Source organism: Leucoraja erinacea, chromosome 27 (genome assembly GCF_028641065.1).
Source record: "Leucoraja erinacea ecotype New England chromosome 27, Leri_hhj_1, whole genome shotgun sequence".
Classification (NCBI taxonomy): domain Eukaryota; kingdom Metazoa; phylum Chordata; class Chondrichthyes; order Rajiformes; family Rajidae; genus Leucoraja; species Leucoraja erinaceus.
This window is the reverse complement of record NC_073403.1, coordinates 5,923,886-5,939,450: the sequence shown is the minus strand read 5'-3', so window position 1 is coordinate 5,939,450 and position 15,565 is coordinate 5,923,886. Positions and strand designations below refer to the sequence as shown.

General features: G+C 45.8%; 1 protein-coding gene across 11 annotated transcripts in view; it reads right to left on the bottom strand.

Moving 5' to 3' along the window:
- Nucleotides 1-13,119, bottom strand: part of LOC129710139 (trichohyalin-like) — a 57,192-nt gene extending 44,073 nt beyond the window's left edge. For 3 of the 11 annotated variants that reach the window (XM_055656888.1, XM_055656896.1, XM_055656897.1), the window contains exons 1-6: nt 12,672-12,951; nt 8,002-8,621; nt 6,640-6,808; nt 4,963-5,218; nt 3,900-3,994; nt 25-139 (exon numbers count right to left, since the gene is read on the bottom strand). In XM_055656888.1, the coding sequence (XP_055512863.1) occupies nt 25-139; nt 3,900-3,994; nt 4,963-5,218; nt 6,640-6,808; nt 8,002-8,548 (1,182 nt within the window). In that variant the 5' untranslated portion in view covers nt 8,549-8,621; nt 12,672-12,951. Of the gene's footprint in view, nt 1-24; nt 140-3,899; nt 3,995-4,962; nt 5,219-6,639; nt 6,809-8,001; nt 8,622-11,719; nt 12,172-12,671; nt 12,952-13,007 lie in introns of those variants that run through there. The other 8 variants (XM_055656895.1, XM_055656898.1, XM_055656899.1 and 5 more) reach the window with 6 other exon arrangements.
- Nucleotides 13,120-15,565: the final 2,446 nt, after the last annotated feature.

The window sequence follows — 15,565 nt, the reverse complement described above, 5'->3', positions numbered from 1 at the left end:
TCTGCTCCGTTACTTCTTCTCTACCTTGGTTGGATTGGAATGCCACGTTAGACGCTCCTTGTAAAACGACTTGACCACCTGCGGGCACTTGACGTTGGCCTCCTTTGCCGGCACCAAGTCTGCCTCGTCCGAGTTTTTCCTGCACGGGGCAACAGAGGCCGCCGTTAGCAATTAGGCTGTAGGCCAGCATCAAAAATGTGTCTAGAATTTAACTTTTGTGACCTATGTCTTGGATATACGTTAAATTTTTCACAGATTTAGATAAAATATAATTGAGAAGGAAGTCATAACTCATCAGTACCAAAAGTTGCACATTCATTAATTAAACTAATTAGAAAATGAGATTGAAAAAGCGCCAACTAGTGTCCAATGCCCATATTACACCATGGGAGTAATTCCATGCTGTGGTCTATTTAAACCATATGTTATACCACATACACATATATATGTATACATACATATATATATATATATGTATACATATATATTATATATATATATAATAATAATAATAATAATAACTTTATTTGTTAAGCACCTTAAAAACAACCAAAGCTGACCAAAGTGCTGTACAGAAAAAAGAAAACAAGCAAGACATCATAAAACAGGCAGAACAACAGAACATACAACTAACACGAGGCGCATAAATTACATACAAAAATCCAAACAATAAATTAAAAAACATAAAACACAAGTACAAACAACGCAGCAAAACCAAGCAAATAAAGTTAAAAAACAATTCGACACCTCACTGGTCTACAAAGGCCATGGAGAATAGATATGTCTTCAGGAGTGATTTAAAAACAGCTAGAGAAGGGGCCTGTTTAACGTGCAGGGTGTATATATATACACACACACACACACACATATATATATATATATATATATATATATATATATACACATATAGATATACACATATAGATATACACACACACATATATATATAATCTATATACACACCCCGGAAGTGGCGGCGGTGCCCCTGCTCACCTGCAGTCCGTCTGTCTTTTCTTTTTTTGTTTTCTTTTGTTGTTGTTTTAGTTTATTTTACTTGTGTATGTGTGGTGGTGTGGGAGAAACATGTTTTTAGTCTCTTCCTTCAGGGGGGGATGCGACCTTTTCTTGTCGTATCCCCCGTCCACGTCTCATTGTGCACTAAGGCCTAATCGCCGAGCTGGCGGCCTCCAACTGGGACGGACCTCAAAGCTCCGGAACCAGAGCCAGGACTTTCCAACCAGGACTTTGGCCGACTCAGGGCTGTGGTGGCGTTGCAGCGGCGGCGACTTCGGAGGCTCGGCCGCGGGCCCAGTGGACTACAACGTCGGGAGCTCGCAGGTCCCAGATTGGTGACTGATTCTCGGGTGCTCTTGCAACAACAGCTTTGTCTGCTGAACTAGAGGGTGGTAGCTTCGACTGCCCCGGGCCGCGGAGTTTGAACTGGTCCGTTCGCGGATCTCGGATTTGGTCACGGGACTTACCATCACCCGGCGGGGGGGCCCAACTTCGAAAGCCTGGATTGCCTCAACGCAGAGGGAGAACAAGGAGGGAAGAGATAAGGACTTTCTAAGACTTTTGCCTTCCATCACAGTGAGGTGTCTGGTAGACTCACTGTGGTGGATGTTAAACTGTGTTAAGTGTGTGTTCTGTTATTTTATTCTATGTCATGACCGCAAGGTATGCAATTTCGATCGGACTGAAATGTCCGAATGACAATAAAGGATACTTTGTACTTTACTTTATACACACACACATGAATATATATATATGTGTGTGTGTGTATGAAGTAAAGTACAAAGTGTATATATATGTGTGTGTGTATATATATATATATATATATATATATATATATATATATATATATATGACGTGAATATGATTGTAAACAAATATAATTATGCATAATTACGTAATATAAAAATTATATATTGAATATGTGAGTGTAATTTGAATGAGACTGCCACAGAGGTCCGGCTCCTGAACCAGCATAATTAATGCGTGAGGGCAGTTCCTGTGGGTTCCCCCGTTTACTGAACTCCACTGACTGCCTGTGGGCAGAGTGGGGGTCACAGCTATAGTGGGACTGGGGAATTGCCAGGCTGGGGGAAGCCTGCAACACCGGCCTACTGACAGCCCGATCGACCACGCAGCCCCCACCAACCATCCGACCACTCGCAGCACCCACCGGCTGTTCGACCACTCACAGCACCCACTGGCGGCCCGACCCAACCGTCCACTCTCACCACCCACCCGCAGCCCGACCCGACTCATGCCACCCACCGACGGTCAGACAGCTCGACCGATCCTCCACAGCCGACCGACCGACTGAATAACCGATTGATTAACTGACTGACCCTAACCCTAATCATAACCTTAGCTCTACATTTGTTATTGATCATTTTCATTTAACAGTTCTTATAAAGATAAATCAATCGAAAAACAAAATCATCTGCAAGGTTAGCATGACTTTTATTCCTTGGAAACCTTGTTATTGTTTTGATGTAATGAGGAGGCAGCCATGACCCCAGGGTCCTTGTTGCCTGGCGACCATAAAACAAAGCGCAGGATTGGTTAATTTACGTCCGATCTCAATGTCAAACGTGCCCTGGGTGAGTGGAATGAGTTGCTGCATGGAGGAGGTAGTTGAAGCAGGGACTATCACAACGTTTAAGAAACATTTGGACAGGTACAGGACAGGACACAGTATAGAAGCTGGGATGCAATGTTAAAATCGTACAAGGCATTGGTGAGACCAAATCTGGAGTATGGTGTACAATTTTGGTCGCCCAATTATAGGAAGGATGTCAACAAAATAGAGAGAGTACAGAGGAGATTTACTAGAATGTTGCCTGGGTTTCAACAACTAAGTCACAGAGATAGGTTAAATAAGTTAGGTCTTTATTCTCTGGAGCGCAGAAGGTTAAGGGGGGACTTGATAGAGGTCTTTAAAATGATGAGAGGGATAGACAGAGTTGATGTGGACAAGCTTTTCCCTTTGAGAATAGGGAAGATTCCAACAAGAGGACATGACTTCAGAATTAAGGGACAGAAGTTTAGGGGGAATATGAGGGGGAACTTCTTTACTCAGAGAGTGGTAGCGGTGTGGAATGAGCTTCCAGTGGAAGTGGTGGAGGCAGGTTCATTGGTATAATTTAAAAATAAATTGGATAGGCATATGGATGAGAAGGGAATGGAGGGTTATGGTATGAGTGCAGGCAGGTGGGACTAAGGGGGAAAAAAAGTTTGTTCGGCACGGACTTGTAGGGCCAAGATGGCCTGTTTCCGTGCTGTAATTGTTATATGGTTATATGGTACATGGATAGGACAGGTTTAGAGGGATATGGGCCAAACGCGGACATGTGGAACTGGTGTAGATAGGGGATGTTGGCCAGTGTGGGCAAGTTGCGTCGAGGGAAATTTCCACGCTGTGTGAATCTAGTCAGGAGTCCAGAGTGTTTTATTGTCAAATGTCCCAAAGAGAATATACCAGGCAGATGGGATCAGTTTAACTTGGCATCATGTTGGGCACAGACATTTTGGGCTGAAGGGCCAGTTCCTGTGCTGTTCTATGTTCCATCATCAATGGCCACCCAGGTGTGTGATAGGGAGGGCGACATGGACAATTCAAGAGCTGGAGGAGTGAATGGTGAAGAGCCTTGGTGCTGGTCTGATATTCCCAAAATTACTAAATTTCCCTAAAATTACCCGAAGACAACCATAATTTCCAAATTTTGGGTAATTTCCTTCAAAGTGGAAACACTGCTCAGTCACCATGAGGTTGCTCATTTGTTCAGCATAATCCGCCCCCCAGCCTGCACCACACAGCAAGCTCACTCAATCACTTCATCGCAGCAGGGTTATAGGTATGACAGAGATCGACTGTAATGCTGCAAACTCACCACTTCATGAGGAACATTAGCTTCCCCCTTGAATCTGTCGCCCCGATGATACACTCCGGTTCCAACCCTCGGGCAAACCCTCTCAGCTTCTCCTGCTGCAAGAAAAACAAACAAGAACTCAATGGGCAGGGGTGTAGATCAAACAGTATTGCTGATTTGATCCGTGGCTGGTTTTGCTGCTGACCTGATCCATAATCCATGTCAGGTTTCCACACTACCACCTCGGGCATGCTAGTTAGTTCAACTTACGACTCCGAGCCTACAGTATTCATTTTGATGGTCTCTGTATGTATTCTAATTAAAGTACATGTTATGATATGTAATGACTCTGTATCAATAGTACTTTGCACAAGGGGGAAATCGGTGAGCACGGGCAATCTGACCACCACCCCAAGCACGGAATCCAGGCAAGCCAATACAGGGAAGATAGACACAAAACACTGCAGTAACTCAGCGGGACAGGCAGAATCTTTGGCGAGAAGGAATGGGTAACATTTCTGGTTGAGAACATTCTCCAGTCTGAAGAAGGGTCTCGACCCAAAACGTCAACCATTCCTTCTCACCACAGATGCTGCCTGTCCCGCTGAGTTACTCCAGCATTTTGTTTCTATCTTTGGTGTAAACCAGCATCTGCAGTTCTTTCCTACACAAGCCAATTCATGAGACGCGATCCCTCCATACTGGCTGCATAGAGCATACAACTTGGAGCCTTGACTGCAGCTCTGGTCACCAGACTGTAGGAAAGCTCCCTCGACTTCATCTGCACCATCTAAGAATAAGGGGTCAGCCATTTAGGACTGAGATGAGGAAAAACCTTTTCAGCCAGAGAGTTGTGAATCTGCGGAATTCTCTGCCACAGAAGGCAGTGGAGGCCAATTCACTGGATGTATTCAAGAGAGAGTTAGATATCGCTCTTAGGGCTAACGGAATAAAGGGATATGGGGAGAAAGCAGGAACGGGGTACTGATTTTGGATGATCATGATCATATTGAATGGCGATGCTGGCTCAAAGGGCTGAATGGTCTTCCCCTGCACCTATTTTCTATGTTTCTATTCCCCTCACCTGCTCCTCTTGCAAGAAAGCTTCCTCTGGGACTGACCACAGGTTGTGTTGGTCACCCGCTGTGGCAGCACCTTCACTGACCTCCTCCCTCTTCTTCTTGTTTTTATTTTCCTCCTTTTCCGTATCAGACTCTGCTTTCCGCTTTGGTCCCTCTGTTTTATCCACGCCATCGTGTGCTATTTTCTGGGACTGCAGGAATTCTGCGATGAGGTCGGGGCAGTCCAGGTTTTCCTCCGGCTCCCACGTGTTGTCATCACTGCAAAATAATTCCAGTCACTGAATACCGACACTTGGACCTGAATCATTTCGTTCATCAACAGCAACCGCTGAGCTGTGAGTCAGTGGAACAGCTTCCAGTCCAATAACACATGTTGTTGATCCATCCACAGAATAAATGAGCACTCATGACCCAGTGACTTAGCAATTCAATGCATTGCATAGATAGATGCACAGGGCTAAAGATCCAAGAGGAAGAGAAGCAATAACCTCTGCTTTGTGCTTCTTCCCACAATCCATCAGACTCTTGAACACTGCACAACACACTAACCACTACCATCTCTGGAGAAAAAGGATGGGTGATGTTTCAGGTCGGGACACTTCACACTAAAAAGGGGCCCCGGCCCGAAATGGCAATTATCCTTCTTGTTCAGAGATGCTTGTAGTAGCCATTTAGCTTAACTCAGTATGTTATAATTATAACCAGTTACCTTTAAGTTTTATCTGCCTATAATTATGTGGGTGCGATTTATTACGTAGTCAGAGGCATGTTTGCGGCTGAGATTTTCACGCAGATGCACGAGTAGTTGTTGGTTTTAGTTGAAGGAAGCATGGGGGAGAAGGCACAGCTTTAGACCATGCCGGAGTTTGACCATGCACGAGTTTGACCATCCATGGAGTTTGACTACGAGTAAGATTAAAATGTACTTAAACAAGAAGAAGTTTGGATGAATATCTTAGGTATACAAAAAAGCTGGAGAAACTCAGCGGGTGCAGCAGCATCTATGGAGCGAAGGAAATAGGCAACGTTTCGGGCCGAAACCCTTCTTCATGTGGATGAATATCTTACTGTTTTTAGTGCAACAATAAAGAAACTATTAATTAAGAGTGTGTTTTGAAGATTTATCTTTGGACGGATTTTAATGTCTCGTGGAGAGCTCGCATGCATAACAAAATCTATCTCCTTACCCCTGTCTTCAATCATAGTGGCTAGAGGAAAAAATGCCTTGAACGATGTAATAATCTGCCATTACAATGCTGCCTGACCTGTCGAGTTACTCCAGCACTTTGTGTGCATCTTTGATGTAAACTAGCATCTTGCAGCTCCTTGTTTCTACTCATTCCTGACCCAGTTTCCACTTGACCAATAACTCTGAATGGAAATTTGTTACACTCGCTGCTTCCTGCTACTGGAAAGATCACTCAGCATGGAAACAAAGAGCCAAAACCAGGCTGATGTTTGTGAATATGTAGGCAGGAACGGCAGATGCTGGTTTTAACCGAAGACAGACACAAAAAACTGGAGTAACACGTAACAGGCCAAAACTCGGGAGAGAATGAACGGGCAACGTTTCGGGTCTGAAGAAATGACCCAAAATGTCACCCATTCCTGTCCAGAGATGCTGCCCGTCCCGCTGAGTTACTCCAGCTTTTTGTGCCTATCTGCTTGTGAATACTCACAGCAAGAATCCTTTCCATTTGAGCAGGTACTCCACCTTGCCGTTCACTATGCGCCTGTCCAGCACTTTCTCCACCATGTACTTCTCCTCCTCTGGAACTTCCTCCACTTCCTTCTTGTTCTGCTTTTCCCCCATGGTGTCCAGTCTTAAATTGAGAGGCGAGGTGGAGGCTGTTTAGAAAGAAAAGTTTAACTGCAGTTAGAATTTGGAAATGATCAGAACATTAATCCGCAGCTTTCTTTTCAAGGAGAGAATCCTCCAGGTGATGTCTGAAACAAGGTCTCCAGAGATGCTGCCGAACCCACTGAGTTACTCCAGCATTTTGTGTGAATCCTCCAGGATTCTGACTGTTTAATGGCATGATACAAAATTCTTAAGGGGTTGGACAGGCTAGATGCAGGAAGATTGTTCCCAATGTTGGGGAAGTCCAGAACAAGGGGTCACAGTTTAAGGATAAGGGGGAAATCTTTTCGGACCGAGATGAGAAAAACATTTTTCACACAGAGAGTGGTGAATCTCTGGAATTCTCTGCCACAGAAGGTAGTTGAGGCCAGTTCATTGGCTATATTTAAGAGGGAGTTAGATGTGGCCCTCGTGGCTAAACGTATCAGGGGGTATGGAGAGAAGGCAGGTACAGGATACTGAGTTGGATAATCAGCCATGATCATATTGAATGGCGGTGCAGGCTCGAAGGGTCGAATGGCCTAATCCTAAACCTATTTTCTATGTTTCGATGATAGTGCACAGACTATGCCCTAGGGAGTAACATGTGTGTACAACTGACACAATTTGCAAGTTCTGATCCTTGGTTTCACATCACAGCGACCTACTTGATGTGTGATCTAGTTTAGTTAATTATTGTCACGTGTATCGAAGTACAGCGAGAAGCTGACCTTTCTGTCCTGGGCATCCTCCATTGCCAGTGAGGCCCAGAGCAAATTGGAGGAACAGCACCACATATTTCACTTGGGTAGGTTAGACCCCAGTGGTATGAACGTTGAGTTCTCTAATTCCAGACAGTCCTTGCTTTCTACCTACCTCCCCCCCCTTCCCAGCTCTCCCACAAGCCTACTCTCTCCGCATCTTCCTTTCTTCCCCTCCCCCCCCGACATCAGTCTGAAGAAGGGTCTCAACCCTAAACACCGCCTATTCTTTCTCTCCATAGAGGCTGAGGACCAGCTCCGCTAGGCGGAGTTTCTCCAGCATTTTTGTCTACCTTTGATTTTTCCAGCATCTGCAGTTCTTTCTTCAATGTTGTATTGTCTAATATTCTTTCTGAACTCATATGCTTGTGGTGTGTCACCTGTATATAAATTAATGAGTGCATTAGGGAGTGTCTTCAGAGGAGCAATGTTGACCTTACCCTTCATGCAGCAAAAGTTGGTTGTTCCTCTTGAGAAGCGGTACTCTCCACAATGAGGGCAAACATTGGTCATTTCACCATCAGCAGAAAGATTTCTCTTTGTGAGTAGTGCATTTCGTTTGTTTTTTTGTCTGACCCGCCGTCTATCCAGCCTTCTAGTCCTTTCATCTGCCGTTTCTTGTGCCCTTCTCTCCCGCTCTCTCTCTCGCTTAAATCTGAGACGTCGAGTTCTTTCTTGCTTCGTCTCTTGCGCCCTTCTCACCTGCAGTCTCTCTCGCTTAAATATGAGACGTCGAGTTCTTTCTTGCTGCATCTCTTGTGCGCTTTTCTCCCGCCCTCTCTTTCGCTTAACTATGATACTTTTAATTCTTTCTTGCTGCATCTCTTGTGCGCTTCTCTCCCGCACTCTCTCTGGACTATCTCGGAGATGTTGTGTTCTATCTTGCTGCCTCTTTTGTTCCGTTATGCGCCTTACTGCTTCTCGATGTTTCTTTTTGTCAGCCACTGACCGTCTTGAATGTCTTTTATGTCTTGACCGTCTTGGCATGATTTTTAAAAAAGCCTAAAAACAATCTCAGTGTCAATGAAGACAGATCAATTTGTTCAAAATAGAGTCTTTCCTGTAGAATGAAATCAATCACAATTAAATTCATTTTTTAATCTCAGTTGTCAATGAAGACAGATCAATTTGTTCAAAATTGAGTTTTTCCAAATCATCAGCAATTTTTTTTGAAAGCGGTCTTCAACAAACAGGGAAAATGTAAAAAAAGCACTGTGTTTGAAATGAAATATTATATTTAAGAATTAGTACAGTTGTGAAACATCGGAAAATCTTTAAAGAACAAAAAATGCAACCTTTTTCGAAGTTAAATCAAAACAATGAAGTTCAATCGGACTCTTATCTTTAGAGATGTGGAGTCCAACATTAAGCCTCGTTCATCAAAGTGATATAATGACCATTTAGGTGAATAGTTTAAGGAATGATTGAACTATCGGATTAAATCCAACGATCGGAATAAAAGCAACGTCAATCTTTTTTAAATGTTATATTAAATTAGTAAATTATTAAAAAACTGTTTGGTATTTTAAATAAACGCAATAAAAGCAATGTCAAAAGAATCAGTGCACATCAAGTTAAAAACCGCTAGGTATTTTAAAATAAATGGTATGAAACCAATGTCCATCATTTTTAAATGTCATATTAGGTGGAATCAGGTTAAAAACAGAATTAGTGCAATGGCGATGTCTTTTAAAAGAAACGGAATAAAAGCAAGGTTAATAAGAATCAGTTAAAACCGCTAGGTGTAACGGAATTAGTGCAAACAAGTCAAAAATCACGGTCTTTTAAAAGAAACTAGACCAAGTGCAGACCTGTTGGGTCTGTTCCCCCAACGCGCGGTTGTGGGTGGGGGTGGGGGGGGACTGGGGCGGCATCACACACATGACCACCCCCACACTAACTACCCCCCTTGATATTATTAATATGCTCCTTTTACCCCACACCCGCCCTATCCAATGACGCATAGCCCCCAACTTGCAGGTGTGTCTAGAGAGGGGGGGGGGGGGTAGAGAGTGAAGGGGGGGGGGGGGGAGAGAGAGCAGGGGCAGAGATGGAGGGGGGGGGCAGAGAGGGAGTGCAGAGAGGTGGGGTGGGGCAGAGAGGGCAGAAGGGCAGAGAGGGAGGGAGGGGGGGGGGGCAGAGGGAGAAGGGGGGGGGGGGGGGGGGGGGGGGGGGGGAGAGAGGGGGGGTGGCAGAAGGGGGGGCAGCGAGAGGAGAAGAAGGGGGGGGCAGAGAGGGAGAAGGGGGGGGGCAGGGAGAGAGGGAGAAGGGGGGGGGGACAGAGAGGGAGAAGAGGGGGGGCAGAGAGGAAGGGGGGAGGGGGGGCAGAGAGGGAGAAGGGGGGGGGAGAGGGAGAGGGGGGGGGGGCGGCAGAGGGGGGGGGGGGGCAGAGAGGGGAGAAGGGGGGGGGCAGAGAGGGAGAAGGGGGGGGAGAGGGAGAGGGGGGGCAGAGGGGAGACAGGGGGGGCAGAGAGGGAGAAGGGGGCAGAGAGGGAGAAGGGGGGCAGAGAGGGAGAAAGGGGGGCAGAGAGGGAGAAGGGGGGGGGAGAGGGAGAAGGGGGGCAGAGAGGGGAGAAGGGGGGGGTGAGAGGGAGAAGGGGGGGGCAGAGAGGGAGAAGGGGGGCAGAGAGGGAGAAGGGGGGGCAGAGAGGGGAGAAGGGGGGCAGAGAGGGAGAAGGGGGGCAGAGAGGGGCAAGGGGGGGGCAGAGAGGGAGAAGGGGGGCAGAGAGGGAGAAGGGGGGCAGCAGAGAGGGGAGAAGGGGGGCAGAGAGGGAGAAGGGGGCAGAGAGGAGAAGGGGGGGCAGAGAGGGAGAAGGGGGGCAGAGAGGGAGAAGGGGGGCAGAGAGGGAGAAGGGGGGCAGAGAGGGAGAAGGGGGGCAGAGAGGGAGAAGGGGGGGAGAGAGGGAGAAGGGGGGCAGAGGGAGAAGGGGGGCAGAGAGGGAGAGGCAGAGGGGGGGGAGAGGGGGGCAGAGAGGGAAAGGGGGGCAGAGGGGAGAAGGGGGGGGGGGGGCAGAGAGGGAGAAGGGGGGGGGAGGGAGAAGGGGGGAGAGAGGGAGAAGGGGGGGGGCCGAGAGAGGGAGAAGGGGGGGGGGCCGAGAGGCAGAAGGGGGCAGGAGGGGCCCGGCAGAGAGGGAGAAGGAGGGCAGAGAGGGAGAAGTAGGTATGTTACAATACTTACCTTCGGCGGCGCTGCAATTATGCCACTGGCCGTGTGCGCGATTTTGGCACCTTTGAGGGGGGGGGGGGGGCAGGGTTAAAACGTGTTTTATCCCTACCTTATCCTGGAATATATTTGGTTGGAGTGCAAGCTTTTGCTGAATAATCGTTCCGACCGGTGTTCTGCGTATTTTTTTTTTAAATCGCCAGACAAGATCAATGCTGGAGTAATTTTTAAATCAGCTTCTAAAGCCGTCATCGCCGACAATGGGGACGGAAAGCCGTTTAATTTAGGTATAAAAGTGCTCCTTAAGATGTCTTTAATTCACATTTTAAGTTGCGAAATGGTGATTTTTTCCCCATACGAACCAGCAGTATTTTTCCTGCCAATATAGGGTATAAATTCACTGCAAACCGCAACGTTCCAAATGATCGCGTTCCAGAAAAACCCACTCGCAAGATGATTTAAATGTAGCAATGTTACAAAATTTTGAGATTTATAAAATCAAGTCTGCAATTTATCCCATCAGATAAAGCATAACAATAAGTTTAATTTGACACCTAATTCACTTTCATATCTCAAGTAATAAAAAAAAGTTATGGCCATATTCATACTCGGAAATTAGCATCTTGTTCCCTATTGATTTTCTATGGACATTTAATAAATGATTAACATTTTTAAATAGCCCAAGTGTCCAAATAATATTCACAAATAATTCACAATAAAACATGATTTTTAAATCTCATTTACATCAATTTATAGGCCAAATGGAAGGAATTCAGTGTTCAATTGCTGTAAATTAAAGTCAATTTAAATCGGCTTTCTAGTGGGTTCCTGTGAACGCGCTGGTTTAGAACGTTCACATTGCGCTGGATTTGTGCCTCAAATGCCCAGAAAAATACTGCGGGATATAAAGAGCCCAAAATGAACTACTCGCTATAGAAAACTTTATTCACAGGGTTATATACAAGCCCCATTTAATGTAAAAATAAGGTACATACCTTTAATTGTTTGCTTTATAAAACCCTGGGGCTGCGAGAGGTTGTGGAGTGAGAGAGTGATTTTTAAACTACTATAAATATTATACAAGGCCATAAAAACTAATAATACCTTTTGCGACGGGGTCTTTCAGCGATTTTCCGTTAATGTTTTACTAGGCTGAACATTTTCGATTGGAACAGCCTAGTAAAAATCGCGTTTTAAACCCGCCCCCTCTAAACAGCGCCAAAATCACACACACGGGGTAGGGCAGATGCTCAGACACGATTCAGGTAGGTTTTGTAACATACCTATTAAATGGCCATTAATTTACAGCTATTAAACATGACATTCCTTCCATTTGGCCTATAAATCCATGACAATGAGATTTACAAATTATGTTACATTGTGAATGTTATTTGGACACTTAGACTATTTAAAAATGTTAATCTATTCTTAAGAAACTGATAAGATGTTTAGATCTAGTAATTGAATTTTGTAATTAGCTACAATTAGATAACTAACTTATTACATGCTATAATTTCGTCATCCAAGTAAGATTGTTTCAGAATGCTTCAATCTATAATAACTGAAAATTTCTTTCAGTTCTCTTAATTTTAAGAAAGTTATGGGCTTTTGACTGTCCTCGATCACAGCTTTTGTGTTAAGCCAATGGAAAAGCAATATGGCACAAGATGCTAATTTCCGAGTATGAAAATGGCCATAACATTTTTAATACTGAAGATAAGAAAGTGAATTAGGTGTCAAATTAAACTTCGTTTTATGCTTTATCTGATGGGATAAATTAGACTTGATTTTTAAAATCTCAAAATGTTGTAACATTGCTAGAAGGGGGCAGAGAGGGAGGGCCACCTCTCCTCCTCCCTCTCTGGGAGGGTGCAGAGCAAAGATACTAGAAGAGCTGGTATCTTTGGTGCAGAGGGTGTAGAGGGGTAGGGAGGGGGCAGCACCTACCCAGGTCGTAGAGCCCAAAGATTATAGAGCTCTATAGTCTTTGGTAGAGCCGGCCTTCCCACCAGGCGCCAGGCCCGAGCTAGGCTGCGGTAGGCGTTGAGCAGTACGATCTGAGGCCGGTGAAAGAGTGGGGGGGGGACCCAGCCGATCGTAGCTTCTGCAAGGGGAAGCGCACCAAGCGTGACAGAACCGGGCCGGGGGGAGGACAGCCGATCGGGCCTCCGCGAAGAGGAGGTCGGCCCCTGAGGCTGAGTGAGTGGGTGGGCGGACGGACGGGCGGGGCTTCACAAGCTGCGCGGGCAGTGAGGAGAAAACTTCTTCAGCGCGATCTCCTACCAAAGATTCCGCTCTATGATCTTTGGGTCCTATCGCGCAGCTGAGCTGTAGGGTCTTTGCCGCAGAACGTTCTCGATCTTTCCGCGCCTTTTGAAGAACGGGGGTTGGTGGGGGGGGGGGGGCGAACGGCCCTCGCGGGAACCTGCGCATGCGCGTCGGCAGCAACTGCCACGAGGAAAGGCATTGTGACGTCGGCAGGTGGGCAACCGTTATATATTTTTTTAAATGTCAGTTTGGTTATATATTTTAGTGAATATCTCAGAAATATCGAAAAGACAGACAGGTGGGCAGGGAGTTGAATTTCATTCCTCGCCATTCCTGTTGGCGAGGAATGAAATTCAGTCCCTTGCAAGGGGTGACATTGAAACAGGAGATGTGGAGTCTGTATGGATAGAACCAAAGATACTAGAGGAACGCTCCTCTGGTATCTTTGGATAGAACTAAGGAATTGTAAGGGTAAAAAAAACCCTAATGGGACTAATCTACAGGCCCCCAAACGGTAGCCTGGACATAGCGCGCAAGTTGAATCAGGAGTTAAAATTGGCACGTAGTAAAAGTAATGACGTGGTTGTTATGGGAGATTTCAAAATGCAGGTAGACTGGGAAAATCAGGTTGGTACTGGACCCCAAGAAAGGGACTTTGTAGAGTGCCTTTGTGATGGATTCTTTGAACAGCTTGCATTGGAGCCTACCAGGGAGAAGGCAATTCTGGATTTAGTGTTATGTAATGAACCAGATTTGATAAAGGAACTCGAGGTTAATGAGCCATTAGGAGGCAGTGACCATAACATGGTCAGGTTTAATCTACAATTGGAGAGGGAGAAGAGTAGATCGGAGGTGCCAATATTGCAGTTGAATAAAGGGGACTATGGGGCCATGAGGGAGGAGCTGGCCAAAGTTGACTGGAAAGATACAATAGCAGGGATGACAGTGGAACGAAAATGGCAGGTGTTTCTAGGAATAATACAGAAGATGCAGGATCAGTTCATTCCTTGGAGGAAGAAAGATTCCAAGGGGAGTAAGGGATGACCATGGCTGACAAGAGACATCAGGGACCCAGTATAAAAATTAAAGCAAAGAAGTACAATGTAGCAAAGATTAGCGGGAAGCAAGTGGTTTGGGCAATGTTTGAAGAACAACAGAAGATAACTAAAAAGACAATACGGGGAGAAAAGATGAGGTACGAAGGTAAACTAGCCAAGAATATAAAGCAGGATAGTAAAAGCTTCTTTAGATATGTGAAGAGGAAAAAATTAGTTAAGACCAAAGTTGGACCCTTGAAGACCAAAAAAGGTGAATTTATTATGGGGAACAAGGAAATTGCAGATGAGTTGAACAGGTACTTTGGATCTGTCTTCACTCAGGACACAAACAATCTTCCTGATATAGTAGTGGCCAGAGGATCTGGGGTGACGGAGGAACTGATGGAGAACATTAGACGGGAAATGGTGTTACACAAAAAAAAGGCTGATAAAACCCAGGGCGGGTGCAGCAGCATCTATGGAAGCGAAGGAAAATAGGCACATTGTTGATAATTTTCGAAACCCTTCAATCAGACTCAGAAAGAATTGGAGGTAGCTAATGCCCCACTTTTTAAGAAAAGCGTTGCAGAATTTCCTGACCCAAGCAGTAGATGCAGGTGCGACAGAGGTTTAGTTCTCTTCCAGCTTCTTTGCGTGTGCTAATGCCAGCTTCTATATCGGTAGAGCGGAGGTTGGGCGAGAGGATCTCCGGGTCCGCAATAACGGAGCTGACCTCCCGGGAAGCACATTAAACGGCCTCCGAAATGGTCCTGGGTTCCTCCATGGCCAGCGAGCAGCACCGGGGAGGAACAGCAATAGGCTTTGGGGAATCCCCCCCGGGCCTGAACATCGAATTCTGCAATCTGTTAGGGTACTCCCCTTCCTCAGTGCTGCTCTCCCAACCTCCAGCCTGGCTACCTTTGGTTTCTTGTCCCCATCCACCCCCCACCCCCGTTCAGTATAGACTTTCAGGATAAGTTGCCTATGGATAGATGGCTAGCTAATGTTATCCCAGCTTTTCTGTGTAAGAAAAGCTGCAGTTCCCTCTTAAACAGGAATTATAGACCAGTTAGTCTGACATCGGTGGTGGGGAAGATGCTGGAGTCAATTATAAAAGATGAGATAGCTGAACATTTGGATAGCAATAACAGGATCGGTCCGAGTCAGCATGGATTTACGAAGGGGAAATCATGCTTGACTAATCTTCTGGAATTTTCTGAAGATGTAACTAGGAAAATGGACAAGGGAGAGCCAGTGGATGTAGTGTACCTGGACTTTCAGAAAGCATTTGATAAGGTCCCACATAGGAAATTAGTGGGCAAAATGATGGCACATGGTATTGGGGGTAGAATGCTGACATGGATAGCAGTGGTTGGCAGACAGGAAAGAAAGAGTAGGGATAAACGGGGCCCTTTCAGAATGACAGGCAGTGACCAGTGGCTCGGTGCTGGGACCGCAGCTATTTACAACATACATCAATGATTTGGATGCAGGGATTCAAAGTAACATTAGCAAATTTGCAGATAACACATAGCT